The 24,459-nt window shown below is 18.0% G+C and overlaps 7 protein-coding genes across 7 annotated transcripts in view; 5 read left to right on the forward strand and 2 right to left on the reverse strand.

Moving 5' to 3' along the window:
* Positions 1-90, forward strand: part of PGSY75_1311300 (ATP synthase subunit gamma, mitochondrial) — a gene marked incomplete at both ends in the record, with an annotated part of 1,264 nt that extends 1,174 nt beyond the window's left edge. Inside the window, one exon of the mRNA XM_018787177.1 lies at positions 37-90. Coding sequence (XP_018639919.1) covers positions 37-90 — 54 coding nt within the window. The remainder of the gene's footprint in view (positions 1-36) is intronic.
* Positions 91-2,105: 2,015 nt separating this feature from the next.
* On the forward strand, positions 2,106-3,419 carry PGSY75_1311400 (putative AP-1 complex subunit mu; the record flags this gene model as incomplete). The annotated part of the gene is made up of 1 exon (XM_018787178.1): positions 2,106-3,419. One exon carries the CDS (start codon positions 2,106-2,108, stop codon positions 3,417-3,419), a length of 1,314 nt encoding a protein of 437 aa, XP_018639920.1.
* A 995-nt stretch (positions 3,420-4,414) lies between these two features.
* On the reverse strand, positions 4,415-6,045 carry PGSY75_1311500 (putative 26S protease regulatory subunit 7; the record flags this gene model as incomplete). Its single annotated transcript, XM_018787179.1, has 2 exons — positions 4,415-5,608; positions 5,977-6,045. The coding sequence occupies 2 exons, from the start codon at positions 6,043-6,045 to the stop codon at positions 4,415-4,417; spliced, it is 1,263 nt and encodes a 420-aa protein (XP_018639921.1).
* Positions 6,046-9,323: 3,278 nt separating this feature from the next.
* Positions 9,324-11,270, forward strand: PGSY75_1311600 (hypothetical protein; the record flags this gene model as incomplete). Its single annotated transcript, XM_018787180.1, has 1 exon — positions 9,324-11,270. The coding sequence occupies one exon, from the start codon at positions 9,324-9,326 to the stop codon at positions 11,268-11,270; it is 1,947 nt and encodes a 648-aa protein (XP_018639922.1).
* Positions 11,271-12,506: 1,236 nt separating this feature from the next.
* PGSY75_1311700 (putative cytochrome c2 precursor) lies at positions 12,507-12,986 on the reverse strand (the record flags this gene model as incomplete). Its single annotated transcript, XM_018787181.1, has 1 exon — positions 12,507-12,986. One exon carries the CDS (start codon positions 12,984-12,986, stop codon positions 12,507-12,509), a length of 480 nt encoding a protein of 159 aa, XP_018639923.1.
* Positions 12,987-16,556: 3,570 nt separating this feature from the next.
* On the forward strand, positions 16,557-19,799 carry PGSY75_1311800 (M1-family alanyl aminopeptidase; the record flags this gene model as incomplete). Its single annotated transcript, XM_018787182.1, has 1 exon — positions 16,557-19,799. The coding sequence occupies one exon, from the start codon at positions 16,557-16,559 to the stop codon at positions 19,797-19,799; it is 3,243 nt and encodes a 1,080-aa protein (XP_018639924.1).
* A 2,760-nt stretch (positions 19,800-22,559) lies between these two features.
* Positions 22,560-24,395, forward strand: PGSY75_1311900 (vacuolar ATP synthase subunit a; the record flags this gene model as incomplete). The annotated part of the gene is made up of 1 exon (XM_018787183.1): positions 22,560-24,395. One exon carries the CDS (start codon positions 22,560-22,562, stop codon positions 24,393-24,395), a length of 1,836 nt encoding a protein of 611 aa, XP_018639925.1.
* Between the last annotated feature and the right edge of the window lie 64 nt (positions 24,396-24,459).

A 24,459-nucleotide genomic window follows, 5' to 3' on the forward strand; every position in this document is an offset into this window, starting at 1 on the left:
CATATACTTATTTTATCATTTTTATTTATCCTTTAGTCTAAGATTACTTTAGAACTTATTGAAATTATATCAGGGGCTAATGCTTTATAGAACAATTCACAAAAAAAAAAAAAATATATACCTATATATAGTATTTTCCATATATATATTCCAAATATATTATTGTGTAACTATTATATAATTTTTTAAAGTATTAATTTTATAGATCCATCAAAAATAATTCCTTATCATATTGTTTATATTGAATCTGTTTTTTATATACTTTTTTATATTTTTAAATGCTACAATATATATATATTATGAATATTTTATTATTTTAATTTCGTTTTTTTTATCATTTGATATATATATATATATATTATATATTTTTTTATTTATATTTGTATTTGTATATTTATATTATGCTTAATTTTTATATGACAATTAAAATATAATAATCCTTATTTAAAAAGGTGATATTAAAAAAATAAAAGGAAAGTTTAATATTTGTGTTTGTATATAATCATATAAATAATTCTTTATTATCCATAAGGTTGTAAATAATATGCATCCAATCAAATTCAATCTTTATATATATATATATATATAAATATATATATTTTACATACATATAATTTCTTAATATGCAAAAAATTTCCTTCTAATCAATATATATATATGTATTATTTTTTATACGTAATATATTATATATATATAATATATATATTATATATACTTAATAGGTAAAAAAAAAAAAATATAATAAATAAATAATAAAATATACATATATATAAATAATATATATATATATATATATATATATATATATATATATATATAATATATATATATATATATATATATATATATATATATATTACATATTATACATATATACATAATATATGTTTATATTTTTTTTAAAAAAGATAAACGTGTAAAAATATTTAAAAGAAAAAATAGTGTGAATATAAAATAATTTGATGATATTCTTATTATTTTATATATGCTTTAATTTTAATTATAGCTTCAAAATCAAATATGAACGAAAGAAAATTCATATTTTTATATGAAATGAGAAAAAAAAAAATATATTTTTTTTGTACATAAGATAAAATAATAAATTTGCTATTATTATTTTTATTTTTTATTATTATTATTTTTTTTTTTTTAATAAAAGAAAGAACTTGTTAAAAAATATGTATTTTATATATAAATAAATATATTGATAAATTAATATATTTATAAATATTTTATATATTATAATGTATAAAAAAAGAGTGTTTATTTTATAATATTTAGAATTAATAATTATATATATTATATATAATATATATATGTTAAGAGTATAGAATTAAAAAGTCTATTCTAAACTCAATGGTTTTCTTTTTATATATTATAAATTTAAATAAATAAATAAATATATATATATATATATATATTATATTTTTTTTTTGTTTTTTCGTTTTTGTAATATCCTAACAATATGATGGATTAATATATATATATATATATATATGTATGTATATGTAATATTATTGTATATATTTTATATTATCATAATTTTATTATGATCGTAATATTTATTTTAAAAACTGAAGAAAGTAAAAGGTAGTCATTTTTATAGAGTATTTTTATATTTTTTACACAAAATATAAATGTAACATTATAATATATATATATATATATATATATATATATATATATATATATTTTTTTTTTTCTGTTTATATATTTAATATGACTAAAAATCTTTTTCTTTGGGTTTACAGTTTAGAAGCTTGTAGTCCCCAGGTTTGTATATTGTGACATACTTGAAAATATTATACGTATTAATTTACTTTTGAAATTTTTTGTTTCTTTTTTTTTTTTTTTTTTTTTTTTGCTTTATTGAGAAATAATTTTTATTAATAAAAAAGAGAAGGATATCTCACTAGATCTTGCTTGTAATGTATATTCAGAATTTTATATAAAAATAAACATACACATATATATATATATATATTTATATATTTATATATGTTTATTTTATGTGTGTGTTATTATATATATGTCATTTGAAATATGAATAGAAAATTATGAACAAAGTAAAAATAAAATATATAGAATTAATAAGATAAAAAAAAATGGCATGCATAAGCGCTATCTTTATAATTGATTTAAAAGGAAAAGTAATAATTAATAGAAATTATCGAGGAGAAGTAAATGTAAATTTAACAGAGGTATTTTATAATTGTGTTATTGATCAAGAAGATAATTTAATAAAACCAATATTTCATGTGAACGGTTTGACATATTGTTGGGTAGCTCATAATAATATATATTTTTTAGCTGTAACTCGTAAGAATAGTAATGCAACATTAATTATAGCATTTTTATATAAACTAATACAAGTATTAAAAGATTATTTTAAGGTTTTAGAAGAAGAAAGTATTAAAGATAATTTTGTAATAACATATGAATTATTAGATGAAATGATTGATAATGGATTTCCTCAATTAAGTGAAGTAAAGATTTTAAGAGAATATATAAAAAATAAAGCACATCAACTAACAGTTAATAATTTTAAAATACCTTCAGCATTAACTAATTCTGTATCCTGGAGAAATGAAGGTATTAAATATAAAAAAAATGAAATATTCCTAGATGTTGTTGAAAGTTTAAATATTATTATATCTTCTAATGGTACTGTTTTAAGAAGTGAAATTTTAGGATGTCTTAAAATGAAATCATATTTATCAGGTATGCCTGAATTAAAATTAGGATTAAATGATAAATTACTTTTTAATAAAAATATTAATAATTATCCTAATTCAACAAATAATAATGTTAATAATAAAACCAAACTTGTTGAATTAGAAGATATTAAATTTCATCAATGTGTTAGATTATCAAAATTTGAAAATGATAGAACTATTTCATTTATTCCTCCTGATGGTATTTTTAATCTAATGACTTATCGATTAAGTACTCATGTCAAACCTTTATTTTGGCTAGATATTAATATTACAAAAAAGTCTCTAACCAAAATCGAATATACTGTTAAAGCAAAATCACAATTTAAAAATAAAAGTATAGCAAATAATGTCGAATTCCATCTACCAGTACCTGCTGATGTTGATTCACCACATTTTCAAACATACATAGGAACAGTTAAATATTATCCAGATAAAGATATTCTAATATGGAAAGTAAAACAATTCCAAGGACAAAAGGAATATATTATGAATGCCCAATTCGGTTTACCTTCTATTGTCTCAAATGAAAATAAAGATCTATATTATAAGAGACCAGTAAATATTAAATTTGAAATTCCATATTTCACAGTCTCAGGTATAACTGTAAGGTACTTAAAAATTATAGAAAAAAGTGGTTATCAAGCATTGCCCTGGGTCAGGTATATAACACAAAATGGAGACTATCAGGTCAGAATGTCATAGAAAAAGAAAATAAAATGAAACATTATTAATTCATTACAAATTCATATAAACCAATATTTGATTACTCATATATATATCATCTGAAAAAAAAAAAAAAATAAAATAAAATAAAAGATGGTATCTCTCCAAAATTAAAGGCATACATAAATATGAATATATACATATATATATATATATATATATATATATATATATATATGTGCACTTTATTATACTGTTTTATTTTTTCTTGTTTTTATTTATTAATATAATTTTTAAGAATATGTCAATTTTTGTGAACCAAAAAAAAAATTAAAAAAAACAAACGTTTTCAATGTTACATATATATATATATATGTTCCATTTGCCAAAAGGGAAACATTTGATGATTGTTCCAAGCAAAAAATTTTAATTTTAAATATATTTGCACAGCATTTATATTCAATATATATATATATATATATTTAATTATTTATTTACATGATTGTTTAGATGTAGTGTAAAATATTTTGAAATAAATCAAAAAAAAACTTTTTTTTTTTTTTTTCCCTTTAATTTTTAAAGTTTATATAAAATGTACAATTAAAAAAAAAAAAAAAAAAAGAAAAAGAAATAGAAATGGAAATAAAAATAGAAATAAAAATAGAAATAAAAATAGAAAGATAGAAAGAAAGAAAGCAAATATTTTATTCAAAAACAATTTTTTAAAAAAAATAAATATTATATATATAAATATTTTTATTTATATATTTTCTAAAAAAAAGAAAAAATAGAGGATTCACTTGATAAAGAAATATACACATAAATGCATATATTTTTTTTTGGTAATGATAAATACAAAATGTTATTAAGACATGAGTGGATTAGGTTTATTTTTTTTATTTTTTTTTGTTTATTTGTCTATCTGTCTATCCTTTTGTCAACATGTTTTATATTCCTATATATATATATATATATATATATATATATATTTATATATTTAATTTGTTTAATTCCCTCCCCAAATTACAATTCATCTAATTGTATACCATATATTTTCCTGTTGCTGAGAATTGCTTACATCCATGTATGACCTTATTAATTGCTAATAATAGATCTTTCTCTGTAATAGTTTTTCTTCTTGCTCTTATAGCAAACATACCTGCTTCTGTACAGACACTTCTTATATCTGAACCTGTACTGTTAGGACATAATCTAGCTAAAAGTTCAAATCTTACATCTCTACTCATATTCATAGTATTAGCATGTATTTTAAATATATGTGTTCTACCTTCTAAATCTGGTAAACTGAATTCAATTCTACGATCAATTCTACCAGGTCTTACTAATGCACTATCTAAGGTATCTGGCCTATTAGTAGCCATCAATACCTTAATATTACCTCTATTATCAAATCCATCTAATTGATTAACAATTTCTAACATTGTTCTTTGTACTTCATGATCTCCATGAGCACTTTCATCACCTCTTGAACCTCCAATAGCATCAACTTCATCAATAAATAAAATACAAGCCTTTTTAGATTTTGCCATTTGAAATAATTCTCTAACCATTCTAGCACCCTCTCCAACATATTTCTGAACCAATTCTGAACCAATCACACAAATAAAACATGCATCAGTTCTATTAGCAATAGCCCTAGCTGTTAAGGTTTTACCAGTACCTGGAGGACCATATAATAATACTCCTTTAGGTGGATCAATACCTAAAGTTACAAACCTTTCTGGTTGTAATAATGGCATTTCGACAACCTCTCTTAATTTTTCTAACTGTTCTTTACATCCACCAATATCATTATATGTTATATCAGGTTTTTCTTCAACGGTCATCATAGTAACACTTGGATCAATTTTTGGAGGTAATAATATTTGAATTTTATATTTAGTACGATCAACACCTACTCTCATTCCTTCTTCAATATCACTTGGAGCTACCTTATCTCCTAATCCTACTACAAATTTAGCTATTTGTTTTACATTAATAATATATTTTGTTTGATCTGTATCAGCATTAATAATTTTTGTGCATCTAGCAACTTGTAAAGGTTGCTCTTCATTTAACATCTGTTTATCTAATTGTAAATCCCATTGATTGGGTAAGCACAATCCTGTGTCACTTTCTCTTACACCACATAATTTATTTATATTAACAAGGAGTCCTGATATGTCTCCTTCTACCTTTTTAATGGTCTTGGAATAAGGACCAGAGCCCTAAAAAAAATAAAATAAAATAAAAAAATATATGGACAATATAAAAAATTAAATAAATAAATAAATAAATAAATATATATATATATATATATATATATATATATATATATGAATATATTTGCACACGTATACACATAAAACATATATTTTATAATCGTTCCATTGTAAAGAATTGCCATTCACACAATATTCATTTTTTCTTAAAAATTAAAGCATACAATAAATTACATAAATATATATATATATATATATATATATATATATATATATTTCCTTTTGACAATATATAATTGTGTTCAGGTAAACAAAACGAAAATATATAACATATATATCAAATATATTATATATATATATTTTTATTTTATTACATATGATTTCAATATATTTATATCTTCATCATCTAATGGCTTCGATTGAGTGGTAGTTTCTTCTTCCATATTTAATACGGACTCATAAATCTTAATAAATAAATTTTTTATTTTTTTTTTCTTCTTTCTTTTTTATTTTTTTCTATGAAAATCAAAATGTAAAAACATGTGAATAAATTTTTCTTTCTTTTGAAAAAATTATATTTTAAAAAATTATGATCAAAGAAAGAAAAAAATAATTATAAATTAAAATGAAAAAATAAATATTTGTATTTTTAAAATATATAAAATATTATTTTTTCTTATATATATATATATAATATGTATTTATTATTTTATACGTACTTCATTTTATATATATATATGTATCAATTTTTTTTATTATTTTATTTATTATTTTTTAAATTTGTAATGAAAAGAAAAAATATATATATATATTATATATATTATATTTTTAATGTAATTATTTTATAAAATAATTTAAAAAAAATTTAGAATAAAATTTTTTTTTTTTTTTTTTTATTTATATTACATTTTCAATCCATATAATATATTTTATGCGAACATTTAAAAAAAAAACATTATTATATATATATCTTTTGTTATAAAATATTATTTCATATTTTTTTAAAAGAACAGATTAGGAAAGAAAATAATAAAAGGAGAATATATAATATTAAGAATTTATATTAAAAAAAATGTAAAAAAAACGAAAATATTTATAATGACGACTTCTTTAAAAATTTTATTTATGAATGTATTTATGTATATATTACAGAATAAATGAACAAATGGTATTTCAAATTTTTTTTTTTTTTTTATATTGAATATATGATAAAGATTTAAAACATTAATAAAAGAATTTGAAAGAATAACCTATTATGAATAATTATAAATATTTACAATATAAATATATATATATGTATATTATATGTATGTATGCATGTGTATTATTAAAAAGGACAATTTCATATTTATTTTAGTTGCTTTTTATTTTATTTTGTTTTTTTTTTTCCTCATATTTTTCATATAATATTATATTTAGAATATCTAAAAAACAAACATAGATCTAAAATGTTTATTAACACATAGTTTCAATATTTATATTTCAGATGTTGTTAAAATATAATTTTGAAATGAAAGAGGCGTTATGTAGTTTTCATAATAATATGTATATATAATGTTTAAAAAAATATATACCGATTTATAAAACTATTTATTTATTTTTATTTATTTTTTTTAATATATCATATAATATTTATCCGACTTGAATAAAAATCTTTTATTTTCTTGGTTCTTCCTTTTATTTTTATTTAATATTTATTTTTTTTTTTTCTTTTAATTACACCAATATATATTATAAATATGAATAATAATTTTGGGTGTATGTAATATAAAATAAATACACATATTTATTATTATTTACACATATATATATATATATATTTTTAATTCTGTATAAAAATAATTTTTTTTTCTTAAATTAATATTTTTAAAAATTACTATTATATATATAAAATGTACGTTCCATATAAAATATCATTTGAAAAAATAAATTTTTTTTTTTTTTTATTATGTATGAAAAATATGAATTGTGGTAAATAATAAAAATATTTTATTTGTAATAAATATATATACATATATAAATATATACTTAAATATATTTAAATATATTCAGCTATATATATATATATATATATAGAAAAATATATTTTTCAATGTTTTCATCATGCATTTATTCAACACCAAAAAATATTTTTTGTAGATGAAAAAATATACATAAACATATTTTTCTTTTTCTATCTTATATATAAAAAAATATATAATATAATATAATATAACATATATATTTTTATGCATTTTATATATAAAATTATTTTACTGTTTTGTTATTTTAAAATTTCTTTTTTTTTTTTTTTTTTTCTTATTGAAAATTTATATATAAGGAATATATTTATGAATAAAAATATATATAACCAGTTTTTTTTTTTTTTTTTTTTTTTTTTTTAAACATGCATATTATATATATATATATATACAGAATTATATTAAATCAATGATTTATTATATATGATATATTATATATATATATATATATATATTTTTATATATATATATATATTTTTATAATATATGTTATTTATAAATTAATAAATATATATATTTATAAATAAAAAAATATATAAATATATTATATTTTGAATAAGAATTTTTTCTTTTTGAATGTAAATTTTAAAACTTTTAACTTTTGTTCTTTGTTTTATATTTTATTATATATATATATATATATATATATATTTATATATATATATATATTTTTATAATATATGTTATTTATAAATTAATAAATATATATATTTATAAATAAAAAAATATATAAATATATTATATTTTGAATAAGAATTTTTTCTTTTTGAATGTAAATTTTAAAACTTTTAACTTTTGTTCTTTGTTTTATATTTTTTCTTTTTTTTTTATTTTTCAATTTTGATTATTCCTATCCGTATATTTAAAAAAAAATATATATTTTTTATAAATTTATAATATTTTTATTTTTTCCTATAAACAAGAAAAAGAAAAAAAAAAAAAAAAAAATATTCACATATGTATATAATATTAATGTCCCTATATAATCATTTAAATTTATTTTTGTAATTTTAAATGTATAAAAATATATATATATATATATATATATATATATATATAATATGTATATAATAATTTAATTATTATTTTAAAATTATTTTTATTATAATTAAAATGCTATATCATAATATTAATGTTATGTATACCAAAGAAAAAAAAAAATATATAAATAAATAAATAAATATATATATATATATATATATATATATATATATATATATATATATATATATATATATATATATATATATATATATTATATAAATAAATATATATATATATATATATATATATATATATATATATTTTAAAAATAAATAAATATATACAAATATATTATATTATATATATAAATATATAAATAATTTCAATATAAATTTTGAAATATATTTTTTAATAACGTACCTTGTTATATATATATATATACATATATACATATAGATAGATATAGATATATAAATAAAAAAATAAATGAATATATATATAAATATATATACATATATATATTATATATATGTGGAAGTTTTTTAATATATATATTATGAAATGAATAAATCGTTAAACTAATAAATAAATAAATATATAATATATATATATATATATGTATACCAAAGAAAAAAAAAAATATATAAATAAATAAATATATATATATATATATATATATATATATATTTATATATTTTGATAAGTTTATAAGTACGATGAAAGGAAGGAATAATAATAATGAGAAGAATATAGAGAATGAGAAAGAAATATATAACGTGAAAGAAGATCAAAATGTAAAGGATAGTAATGATAATATGAAGAATGATGAATTTATTTTACATCATGACAATTTAAAAAATATAGGAAATATGAATAAACAAAATGAAAATTATATTAAATGCACAAATAAAATTGAAAGTCATACAAATAATCACAATAATAATAATAATAATAAAAATAATGATAATGGATTTTATAGAGATCATAAAAGGTTAGCTTCTTCATACGATTATGAAACGTCAGAAGTAGTAGATACATATGAAGAAGGAAGCAATAAGTGCTACCAACCAACTAATAACATAAATAATAATTTAACGTTAAAACAAAGTTATAAGAATAATATAAATGAAGAATATTATAAAACAGATAGTCTACAAAATAATCCATATTGCCAACTGGAATATAATAACAACATAAATGAACCATATAATAATATAAATAATGAATGTTCACAAAGTAATATAAATAAAACGGGGGATATAACTAATCATATAATACTACAAGAAGAAAGAGAAATAGAAATAAAAAATATAAAAACTGAAGATAATGATAATGTTATTAATGAAGAACAAAAAATAAAAAGAGAAGATTCAGAAAAGAAAAATGAAATGGGTTATATAAAGGATGAAACAAATAATATTTTTTCAAGTGATCAGATTAATTATGTAACAAGTGACGAAAAAAATGATCTGTCATCAAACGATTTGAATAATTCCTTAAAAAGTGACGAAAAAAATGAACTATCATCAAACGATCTGAATAATTCCTTAAAAAGTGACAAAAATATTTATATTCCTACAAACGATAAGAATAATAATATACGGTGTGATAAAATTAATTATATTTCATCTAATGATAAGAATAATCAAGTAAGATGTGATAAAAAAATATATATTTCATCTAATGATAGTCAAAGTGATTCGTTACCAAAGAAATCGATACGAAACAATGTTGAAGAATTTATAAAAAGAAAACTTATGGAAAATGAAGATATGGCAAATAAATTTAATGTGTTTCATATAGGTATAAACAAAATCGAAGCCCTTAAAGATTTATATAGAGAATGTAAAAATAATTTTAATAAAAGCCTTAGAGAAAAAATAAATAAATTACATGAATTAAGAAAATATTATAATGAAGGTATATTTGAAAGGAATATAAGTGTTGATTATATTACCAATGCAGAAAAATTGAATGCTATAAAGAAAGAAAGATTGTCAAGATTATTTTTATATATTGAAGATATACATAAAGTAAAACAAGCATTAAAAGCAAAACAACATAATGATTTAGAATTAGAACATGATGAAAAAAAAGAATATTTTTATGATGCTTATGAAGATATAGAAGATTTCTTTATATTCGATCATGCACTTTCATGTTTAAATAATGATGTTGAAACAATTTTTACAGAATGTGAAAATTCGTCTTTTTTTCGAGAAGATTCAAGTATTGATAATTTCTTAGATGAAGTAAGTAGTAAAGCAGATGAAGAATATAATAGGTTAAATATATTTGCAAGATTTTCTTTAAAAAATTATTACTTCTTTGATATAAATAAAAACTTATGTTCCATTTATGCATGCACACCTATGATTATTAAAAAGTTTGCAGAAAAAATTAATTCTTATAATCTAACAAAAAATGAAAAAGACATAAATAATGATAATGATAATCTCGAAAAAAATGATTTAGATTTTACTATTGATTCAACCAATAATGAAAAACGTAATATATATGCCAGTTGTGGACTTGAGAGTAATCATAATTTAGATGCATACGTTCAGTTTCATTGTGATAAGTGGCAAGAAAATATGTATGATGTTGTTGAAGTTAATAGTCTTGAATTAGATTTTAATAGATTAAAATGTAATATAATGTAATTCGTGTTATATCTGTATATTCTTACATGTCTTAATATGACATATTAGGAATTAAAATAAATTATTATAATATAATATAATAAAATTTAATATTTTTAAGTTAATTATTATTTATTTAATTTTTGTGTTTATACGTAATTATTTAATTATTTATTTTTTTTATTAATTTTTATTTTATTTTATTATTTTTTTTTGTGTTTAATTTTTAAAGAATAAAAAGAATTTAACATATTCACATTTTTGAATGTATAAATTTATTTTTTGTATTTTCTTCTTTTTGTTTTTTAAGTATGAATATATATGTAAATTAAAAGAAAAATAAATATGTATTTATATATATATATATATATACAAATGAATTATATATATATATATATATATATATATATATATATAACTTTTGCAAAAGATATATGCATATATATTCATCTATGTATACGTATATTTTTTTTTTTTTTTTTTTATGATTCATTATATATTTGAGTGTATATACATTATATAATATACATATATAATGAATTCATTTATTATTCATAAAAAAAATGTGTATAATCTCATTTCATTGTTATGTTTATTAATGTTGTCATTATAATAATAATTATTATTATTATTCTAATTAATTATTTTGTGTTTTGTTTTTTTATCCTTTATATTTTAATTATTATAATGACTTTTATAAAGTGTTTTAAATATACAAATATAAAATAAAAAAAAAAAAAAAAAAAATGTTTTGTTCAATAGAATGATAAACTTTGATAAAATGGAAAGTGACAACCATATTTGTTCTATATAGAAAATAAAATTAAAAACAAACTTTTTTTAACAATATAATAAGAGTTTAATAACAAATTAGTAGGTTAATTATGTGTATAAAAACATTAATTAGAACGCCCTTTTAATAAAAGGGGGTAAATGAAAAAAGAAATGTATATATATATACATATATATATATAATAATTAACAAAATAGGAAACATATTTTTTAAACTTTCATTTAAATAAAAAAATACAAGATAAATATTATAATTATGCCAAATGTGTATAATATATATATATATATATATATATTTATGGCGAGAGTATTATTATAAATTTCAAAATCATTATATGATGAACAAAAAGAAACGAAAAAAAATAAAACATTTATTTAAACAGGGTAACCTAAGGAGTAAAAATGACATATATAAATATATATATATATATATATATATATATATATATATATTTATTTATTTATTTATTTACTTCCACTTGTCTTTCCTTTCTTAGAATATTTTTCTACAATCTGTCTTCCATAAGGGTCATCATAAGTCAATGTTTTTAAGTAATGTACAATATCAACCCTTTCTTGCAAATTCGATAAACCCTTAAAATTCATACCAATATGTGACTCAACAAATTGTTGTGGATTTTTCATATACTTAAGTAAATTCACATCATTCCATATTATTCCTGATGTATATAAATCTTGAGATGTTTGAAAAGGTGAATTACCTTTACTCATTCCTGCTGTTCTATTATATACATTAAATAATGTAGGTCCCCAACTTGTAAATCCTGAATTAGTCTGACTATTATCAGGTGCTATCGAATGACATTGCTTACAATGCTTTTTAAATAATTTCTCTCCTCTTACTTTATCACCTGGAGGTAATACGAAATCATCCGGAAATTCATCATCTAACTTGCCTTTTTTTTTATAACCACCTATATTCATTATGTTCTTCTTTAATATTATTATCAAATAACAAACATATAAAATATAATTTATACATATAAATATAAATATATATATATAATTGCTTATTTTATTTTTTGTCAACTAGCTATATTTTTTTTTTTTTTTTTTTATCAACTAGCTATTTTTTTTTTTTTTTCCTTAACATATTGATATGTCTCTTTTTTTTTTTTTTTTTTTATGTTTATTATTTGAATTGTAACATTATAAATTTATATCTATATATATATATATATATATATATATACATATATGTTGTTAAATTTTTCATATTTAAAAATAAATTTAATTCTCCCTAATGATACAAAAAAATAATTACATATTTATATATATATATATTTTTAATGGGTAAGAATATTTTAAAATGTCATTAAAAATTTTTCATTTTATATACATATTAATTTCTTTTGAGGACCTATATAATATTTTATTCCCTTCTCAATATAAAAAGAATGATTACATAAATGTTTTTCAATATGTTAGGGGACACAAATTTAAGTTAAAAAATATTTTTTTTTTTCTTATATGTTACTACATACATATATATATATATATATATATATATATATATATATATATATATAATAATAGTAGAATTTTTTTTCTTTTTATTTTTTTTTTTTTTTTGTAAAACAATTTAATGACGATAAAATTTTCTCGCCATAATATGAATAATTCAAAATGAACAATTAAAAAAAAAATAAAATAAATGATAAATATGTATTATTTCCTCAAACTTATATAAAGATTATTCATTTATATTATTTCTAATATTCTATGTTATGTATATATTATAAAGAAATAATCCTTTATTAATAAAGATATGTTTTAGGAATTATATTTAAAATAAAAATAGAACGTAAAAAAAATTATCACATACCTTTTGATTCATAAATATGTATTTTTTTTTTTTCTTAAAAAATATTTATAATTATTATTTCTTAAATATTATAAGGTAGAGAATGTTTTATGAATTATTATAAAAATAAAATGTATTAAGATATGATTGTTAAAAAAAAAAAAAAAAAATGACACACCCATACCATTATATATTCTTATTTTGGATTTTTGAACCGTTAAATAATAATTTAAAATTGGCATATAATCTTTTATATGGATAAAAGGAGAATATGAATTATAATATATTATACATATATATATATATATCTCAGAATGATAAAACATATTTATATATTCACCAGCTAATTTTCTACAAAATTAAAATATATCAGCAAAAACAATAAATATTAAAAATATAATGTTTCTTTTTGTATTTAATTATTTATATAAAAAATATATGATTAATATAATATTAAATATAGGATTATAATAATTATTACACAGATGGAAAATATGGTTTTCTTATGAAAAGGTGTTTTATATTAACCCTAAAAATAATAAGAATATATTTTTTTCAATTCATTTTAACTACACACGAATACATTTCAGGAATGAAATTATATATATATATATTATATATGTATATCATTATTTTTATTATTTTATATTTATATATATATTTTTTTTTTATGTTTTTAAAAAAAAAAAAGGATTTATATATAAATTAGAATGATATTTTTATTTCATAAAATACATAAAAAAAAAAAAAAAAAAAAAAAAATAATAATAATAAAATTTATAAGTTCCTAATTTTTATATGGATATTATAAGTAAATATATAAATGTATAAATATTTTTATATAAATAATAAAAAGATTGTACTTTTTTCTTCTTTGGAAAAATGTAAAATAGATATATATTTGCTGATAAAACAAAAAAAATATATTTAAAGGAAAATAAAAGCACATATTGTAGATGTTTCTTTCTCTCTTATTTTTTTTTTTTTTTCTGGATACATAAAATAGTTAAATTAAAATAAAAATATAATTATTTTTATATAACCATATATATATATATATATATATAATATATATTATATATTTATTATTATAAAAACACCATGTTTTTTTTTCTTATTATATATAATTAAAATCCTACATGCCTTTTAGAGAAGGTTCCATAAATAATTTAAAATATAAATGTTATACATAAAAAATTATTAATTACATTAAATTTCTAATTTCAATATTATAGTGTATATATAATATATATATTATATATATATAATAAACAAAATAATAGATTTGAGTAGGGAAAAATAAAAAAGAAGAAAAAAAAAAAAATATAAAGATATTTCCACATGAAACATAATAAAAGGTATTTATATTATATAATAATAGTATATAGTTTATTTTAATTATTGTAATTTATATATATATATAAGTTATATATGTAATATATAACTTATATATTATATATATATATATAATATATATATGTTATATCTATATATTAAATGAATAGAAGAAAGGTTGATATTTTATATAATAAATATACTAACGAGGATTTTATTATTATATAAATATTAATATAATAATTAATATTTTTTTATATTGAAATGATTTCATTAATATATATTATATATATTATATATATAAACTAACAATGATTTTAATATATATTTTAATATATAATATGTATAATAACATATATTTGTTGAAATGATTTATTATGTGAAGAGAAAAATTTTTTTTTACATGTTATATGAAAATTTTTAATATGTAATAAAAATATTATATATATATATATATACATATTTAATAATAAAAAAAAAAAACAAGATCAAAGTAGAAGAAAAAAAAAATATATATATATAAATAATAAATAAATATATAAAAAAAAAAATAATAATAATAAATTATTTTTATTGATATAACAATAGAATAATTATATATAATAATATATATATAATATTATAATATATATTAAAATAACAATAAAATTATATATTTTATATATATAAATTTATTTTTATAATTATATATATAATAACATATATATATTTATATATAGAAATACATAAAGTAAATATTAATTATATAGGATATTGCGATAAAGAAAAAAAAAATATATATATATAATATTTTATATATCATATAATAATAACATATTTATAAAATATATTATTTTTATATATATAATAAGGTATAATATATTTATACGGGTTTTATTTATTTCATTTACATAGAAAAGAATAAATTTCATAAATATATGTTATATATATATATATATAATATATATGTAAAAACAAACCCCCTAATCTGAGAAAAAAAAAAAAAAAAAGAAATTAAAAATAACTCTATTTTTTTGCATGCTGACGCTATAAGTTTTTAAGAAATAAAAAAAAATAAGTTACGATATATATGATATTAATATGTATACTTTATGATATTGTTATATGAATAAATTTGCTATATATAATATATATATATATGTATATATTTTTTTTTTTTTTTTGCTGAGTGGATTTTAATAGGTTTATTATTTCATTACATAGTATGCACATGTTGACATAATATATATATATATATATATATATATATATATGTATAATTAAAATAATATATATATTATATATTTTATATTTTAATTTTATTTTTTATTTATTTATTTATTTATTTTTATATATATTTGTATATATATTACAAAATGAAATTAAGGAAAGGCTGTGCCTATAAATATATAATTTTCACAGTGTTAATTTTAGCGAATATTCTTTATGATAATAAAAAAAGGTGCATGATTAAAAAAAATTTACGTATTAGTTCATGCGGTATAATAAGTCGCTTGCTAAAATCTAATTCAAATTATAATAGTTTTAATAAAAATTATAATTTCACATCTGCTATATCAGAATTACAATTTTCCAATTTTTGGAATTTAGATATATTACAAAAGGATATATTTAATAATATACATAACAACAAAAACAAGCCTCAATCATATATAATACATAAAAGACTAATGAGTGAAAAAGGAGATAATCATAATAACCAAAATAATAATGGAAATGACAATAAGAAAAGATTAGGATCTGTTGTAAATAATGAAGAGAATACTTGTTCTGATAAAAGAATGAAACCTTTTGAAGAAAGTCATGGATTTACACAAGTAGATAAAATGAACAACAATATTGATAATTTACAACAAAATGGTGTTATGAATTTGAATTCTAATAATGTTGATAATAATAATTCAGTTGTTGCTAAAAAGAATGAACCAAAAATACATTATAGAAAAGATTATAAACCAAGTGGATTTGTAATTAATAATGTAACATTAAATATTAATATCCATGATAATGAAACTACTGTAAGATCTATTCTTGATATGGATATTAGTAAACATAATGCTGGTGAAGATTTAGTTTTTGATGGTGTTGGATTAAAAATTAATGAAATAAGTATTAATAATAAAAAATTAGTTGAAGGAGAAGAATATACATATGATAATGAATTCTTAACTATTTTTTCAAAATTTGTTCCCAAATCCAAATTTGCTTTTTCATCAGAAGTTATTATACATCCAGAAACAAATTATGCTCTTACTGGTTTATATAAATCAAAAAATATTATTGTTTCTCAATGTGAAGCTACTGGATTCCGTCGTATTACCTTCTTTATTGATAGACCAGATATGATGGCTAAATATGATGTTACTGTAACTGCTGATAAACAAAAATATCCCGTTTTGTTAAGTAATGGTGATAAAGTAAACGAATTCGATATACCAGGTGGTCGTCATGGAGCTAGATTTAATGACCCTCATTTAAAACCATGCTATTTATTTGCAGTTGTAGCTGGTGATCTAAAACATTTAAGTGCCACTTACACTACTAAATATACTAAAAAGAAAATTGAATTATATGTATTTAGTGAAGAAAAATATGTATCTAAATTACAATGGGCTTTAGAATGTCTTAAAAAATCTATGGCATTTGATGAAGATTATTTTGGATTAGAATATGACTTGTCTCGTTTAAATTTAGTTGCTGTTTCTGACTTTAATGTTGGTGCTATGGAAAATAAAGGATTAAATATATTTAATGCTAATTCTTTATTAGCATCTAAAAAAAATTCAATTGACTTTTCATATGCAAGAATTTTAACTGTTGTAGGACATGAATATTTTCACAACTACACAGGAAATAGAGTTACACTTAGAGATTGGTTTCAATTAACCTTAAAAGAAGGTTTAACTGTACATAGAGAAAATCTATTTTCTGAAGAAATGACTAAAACTGTAACCACTCGTTTGTCTCATGTAGATTTATTAAGAAGTGTTCAATTCTTAGAAGATTCCTCACCATTATCACATCCAATAAGACCAGAATCTTATGTAAGTATGGAAAATTTCTATACTACTACAGTCTATGATAAAGGTAGTGAAGTTATGAGAATGTATCTTACTATATTAGGAGAAGAATATTATAAAAAAGGTTTTGATATTTATATTAAGAAAAATGATGGAAATACTGCAACCTGTGAAGATTTTAATGATGCTATGGAACAAGCATATAAAATGAAAAAAGCAGATAATTCAGCCAACTTAAACCAATATTTATTATGGTTCTCACAAAGTGGTACACCACATGTCAGCTTTAAATATAATTATGATGCTGAAAAGAAACAATATAGTATACATGTGAATCAATATACTAAACCAGATGAAAACCAAAAAGAAAAGAAACCATTGTTCATTCCTATAAGTGTTGGCTTAATTAATCCACAAAACGGTAAAGAAATGATATCACAAACTACCTTAGAATTAACAAAAGAAAGTGATACATTTGTATTTAATAATATAGATGTAAAACCAATACCATCCTTATTTAGAGGATTTAGTGCACCAGTATATATTGAAGATAACTTAACAGATGAAGAACGTATTTTATTATTGAAATATGATACTGATGCTTTTGTTCGTTATAACTCATGTACCAATATATATATGAAACAAATATTAATGAATTATAATGAATTCTTAAAAGCTAAAAATGAAAATTTACAAAGCTTTAATCTTACACCAGTAAATACAGAATTTATAGATGCTATAAAATATTTATTAGAAGACCCACATGCTGATGCCGGATTTAAATCATATATTGTATCTTTACCACAAGATAGATATATAATCAACTTTGTAAGTAATTTAGATACAGATGTATTAGCAGATACTAAAGAATATATATATAAACAGATTGGAGATAAATTAAATGATGTATATTATAAAATGTTTAAAAGCTTAGAAGCTAAAGCTGATGATTTAACTTATTTTAATGATGAATCACATGTAGATTTTGATCAAATGAATATGAGAACATTAAGAAATACTTTATTATCATTATTAAGTAAAGCTCAATATCCAAATATATTAAATGAAATTTTAGAACATTCGAAATCTCCATATCCATCTAACTGGTTAACTAGTTTATCTGTTTCAGCTTATTTCGATAAATATTTTGAACTTTATGATAAAACTTATCAATTATCAAAAGATGATGAATTATTGTTACAAGAATGGTTGAAGACTGTATCTAGATCTGATAGAAAAGATATATATGAAATTCTTAAAAAATTAGAAAATGAAGTTTTGAAAGACAGTAAGAATCCAAATGATATTAGAGCAGTATATCTTCCATTTACAAACAATTTAAGAAGATTCCATGATATCTCAGGAAAAGGTTATAAATTAATAGCTGAAGTTATTACTAAAACCGATAAATTTAATCCTATGGTTGCAACACAATTATGTGAACCATTCAAATTATGGAATAAACTAGATACAAAAAGACAAGAATTAATGCTTAAAGAAATGAATACAATGTTACAAGAACCAAATATATCTAATAACTTAAAGGAATATTTGTTAAGATTAACAAATAAATTATAAACAAAAGAAAAAAAAAATTAAATAAATAAAGGAAATTTTTAAATTCTACACTATTATAATGATTAACATATTTATATAAAGATATATATATATTATAATATTTTTTTATTTATATTAATATACAAATACACATTTTATTTTATACAATTAATATAAATTTTTTTTTTTTATTATTTTATTATTTACAATGTATTTGTGAATCCATTCTTATTGTGTGCGTACCTTAAAAAATGTTTCCTTTTTTTCATATATGAAAAAATTTTTTTTTTTTTTTTTTTTTTTTTTTTGAACCTTCAATGCTGATTTAGAGAAAAAAACATATTATTTTTGTTTAATAGAATTAATAAATAGAAATAAATTATGTGGATACATAAAAAGATTATATTAGCAAGTGTAATAAAAAAAAAAATTAATTATATATACCTCTTTATATTGTATGCATAAAAATAAATTATAGTAAAATAAAAATAGGATTCAACCATTATAGAAATTATAAAAAAATATGATAATGTGAACATAGTATTAAATTATCTATATTATTATTATATTCTTTTCAATTACAAAATATGTTTTTTTTTCATTTTTTTTTTTTTTTTTTTTTTATGGTTGTTTGTACTGTTTCGTATTTTATGTTGAAGGAAAATATTTATATATATGTTACTTTTTATATAGCAAAACATAATTCTTAATTAAGGCAATAAGGTCTTTTATTTTGTTAAGGTATTATGTTTTTCCTTTTTTATATTATTCTTACAAAGAAAAAACAACAAATAATTAAATAAATCTATAATTACAAGAGATATATAGAATAAGGAACAAATGAAATATTATATATATATATATATATAATATGTCGTATTTTTTTGTTGCTTTATTTTCTAATAACAGTTTATTATTGTTTCTTATTATAATTATAACTCATTATCTATTTAATATATATATATATATATATTTAATTATGAAGAAATTTTTATTGTTACAATTTTATATGTTCAACAAAAATGTATATTTTTTATATGTTTTATTTTATTTTATTTATTTATTATTATTCTTTTTTTTGTATAAAATTTTATATATAAATATGCACACATAGGAAGGAATTATAATTAATATATATAATTAGTTATATGTAAACATTATATATATATTAATATAATAATATACTTAAAACATTTTACTATATAAAATAAAATAATGATTAAATATATATATATATATATAAATAATATAATATATACCATTCATATTTATATTATGAATATATTATTTATATAATAAATATATACATATAATTATGTATTATTATATTAATCATTAAAAAAATCTTAATGCTCCAAATTAATAAAAAAAAAATATATAAAAAATTAACTTCATATGAAAAATAATAATAACATATATATTATATATATTATATATACATGATATATATTCTAATATATCTATACATATAATATATTATATATATATATTATAAAGGTTATCAATATTTATATATATATTATAATATTAATAAATACCACATAATAAAATATTATATATACATAACTAAATAAATTATATATATATATATATATATACAGTAAATAATCATTTATTTTTCTCTTAATATATATAAGAGTAATATAAATAGAAGGAATATTAAATAAACATATATATAATATATATATTATATATGTATGTATTATATATATTTATATATGATAGAGTATATATTATATATATAAGGAAAAAATAGCAATAGTAAAAAAAAAAGCAAAAAAAAAAAAAATTATAAAAATATAGTGAAAAAAAAAAATAATAATAAAATAATATTATATATAATAAAACATATATAAAAATGACCACATATTATTTATTTTGTGGAAATTAATTTAAAAAAAAAGTTAAAGTATTTTTTTATTTTAGATATGATTAACCTAATTATAATGTAGTGTAATTAATATAAAATAATATTTATTTATAATAAATATATAAAAGTAAATTTTATATTTCACTAATATTTAATATTTATATATACATATATATATATATTATTTTTATTTACACTTTTGTTATATTATTATAAAAATAATATATATTTATTTATTTTGTTTTTTTTGGTGAATTAAAAAATATAAATATCTATAATATATATATATATAATTATAATAATTTTATAGGGATGGAAAAAAAAAAATTAATAGATTATATAAACAAATAAAAAGAACAAAATAAATTAAAAGATATATAGAAGAGAAAAAAAAAAAAAAAAAATCGTGAAAGAATAGAATAGAATATATAAAATAAAGAATACCTTTTTAAGATATAAAAAATGAAAGAAGATTTATATCTTTTTTAATTTTTTCTTTTTATATATTTATATATATATATATATATATCATTTGAAAGGAATAATGAAATTATGTACATAAAAATAATATACTTTTTTTTTTAATACCATATTTTTAATGATATATAAATTTATAAGTATATTTTTACATAATCATTTATGTAATGTACATAACGTGAAGACTTTTGAGTTGAATATATAATATTAGATTATCATATAAAAATATATATATATATATTTTTTTTTTTCTAAATATAAATATTTGATTTATGTATATTTAGCTATTATTATTATTTTTTTTTATTTTATTATATATATATATATATATATATATATATATATATATTTTCTCATTTAATAAATTATTTAAGTTTTTATTAGTTATCCGTCATTTTTTATAATTTTTATTTTTCTTATTAATAGCGAGCAAAATGACTAAGGTTGCTGCTGAAAAAGAAGAACCAGGAGTTGTTTATAAAGTGGCTGGTTCATTAGTTATTGCTGAGAATATGAGTGGAACTCGTATGTACGAGTTAGCTAAAGTAGGATGGAATAAACTAGTTGGAGAAATTATTAGATTAGAAGGGAATTATGCATATATACAAGTTTATGAAGATACTTCAGGTTTATCAGTTGGAGATCCTGTTATAAAAACAGGTAATGCTTTATCAGTTGAACTAGGTCCTGGTATTTTAGATAATATTTATGATGGTATTCAAAGACCATTAGAAAGAATAGCAAATGTATGTGGTGACGTATATATATATAAAGGTATTGATATGACATCTTTAGATCATGATAAACAATGGCAATTTTATGCTGATAAGAAATTAAAATTAAATGATATTGTTACTGGTGGTGATATTTTTGGATTTGTTGATGAAAATAAATTATTTAAAGAACATAAAATTATGGCTCCACCTAATGCTAAAGGAAGACTTACGTATATAGCTCCAGATGGATCATATACATTAAAAGATAAAATATTTGAATTAGAATATCAAGGAAAAAAATATACATATGGTTTATCTCATTTATGGCCAGTTCGTGATCCAAGACCTGTATTAGAAAAAGTAACAGGTGATACATTATTATTAACAGGACAAAGAGTTTTAGATTCTTTATTTCCAACAGTTCAAGGTGGTACATGTGCTATTCCTGGTGCTTTTGGTTGTGGAAAAACTTGTGTTTCTCAGGCCTTATCAAAATATTCTAATAGTGAAGTTATTATATATGTAGGTTGTGGTGAAAGAGGTAATGAAATGGCTGAAATTTTATCAGACTTTCCTGAACTAACTACTAAAGTAGATAATGAAGATGTAGGTATTATGCAAAGAACTTGTTTAGTTGCTAATACTTCTAATATGCCTGTCGCTGCAAGAGAAGCTAGTATATATACTGGAATTACTTTATGTGAATATTTCCGTGATATGGGTTATAATGCTACTATGATGGCTGATAGTACAAGTAGATGGGCAGAAGCCTTAAGAGAAATCTCAGGACGTTTAGCTGAAATGCCTGCAGATAGTGGATATCCAGCTTATTTAGGTGCTAGATTAGCATCTTTTTATGAACGTGCAGGAAAAGTCAAATGTATTGGTTCTCCATCGCGTATAGGATCCATTACAATTGTTGGTGCTGTCTCTCCACCAGGTGGTGATTTCTCTGATCCTGTTACTACAGCAACCATGTCTATTGTTCAAGCATTTTGGGGGTTAGATAAAAAGCTAGCTCAAAGAAAACATTTCCCTTCTGTTAATTGGTCTACATCCTTTTCAAAGTATGTCAGACAATTAGAACAATACTTTGATAATTTTGATCAAGATTTCTTATCCTTAAGACAAAAAATTAGTGACATATTACAACAAGAAAGTGACCTGAATGATATTGTTCAACTAGTAGGAAAAGATTCATTATCAGAAGACCAAAAAGTTGTTATGGAAGTAGCCAAAATTATTAGAGAAGATTTCCTTCAACAAAATGCATTTAGCGATTATGATTATATGTGCCCATTACAAAAAACTGTTGGAATGATGAAAATTATTTGCCACTTCTATGCTCAATGTTTAAGAACATTACAAGAATATGACTCAAGAGAAAGGAAAATCGGATGGGGATCTATATATAATACATTAAGACCAACTATAAATAAAATTACACATATGAAATTTGAAAACCCAAAAAATTCAGATGAATATTTCAAAAAGTATTTTAAGGCACTTGAAGAAGAAATAACAGTAGGTTTAAGAAACTTGATGGAAAAATGATTACACCAATTAGAATTTTAAAAAGAAACAAAAATAGTAAGAATAATACTAATAAGATAATATA

The sequence above is a fragment of the Plasmodium gaboni genome, chromosome 13 (assembly GCF_001602025.1).
Source record: "Plasmodium gaboni strain SY75 chromosome 13, whole genome shotgun sequence".
NCBI classification, from domain to species: Eukaryota; Apicomplexa; class Aconoidasida; order Haemosporida; family Plasmodiidae; genus Plasmodium; species Plasmodium gaboni.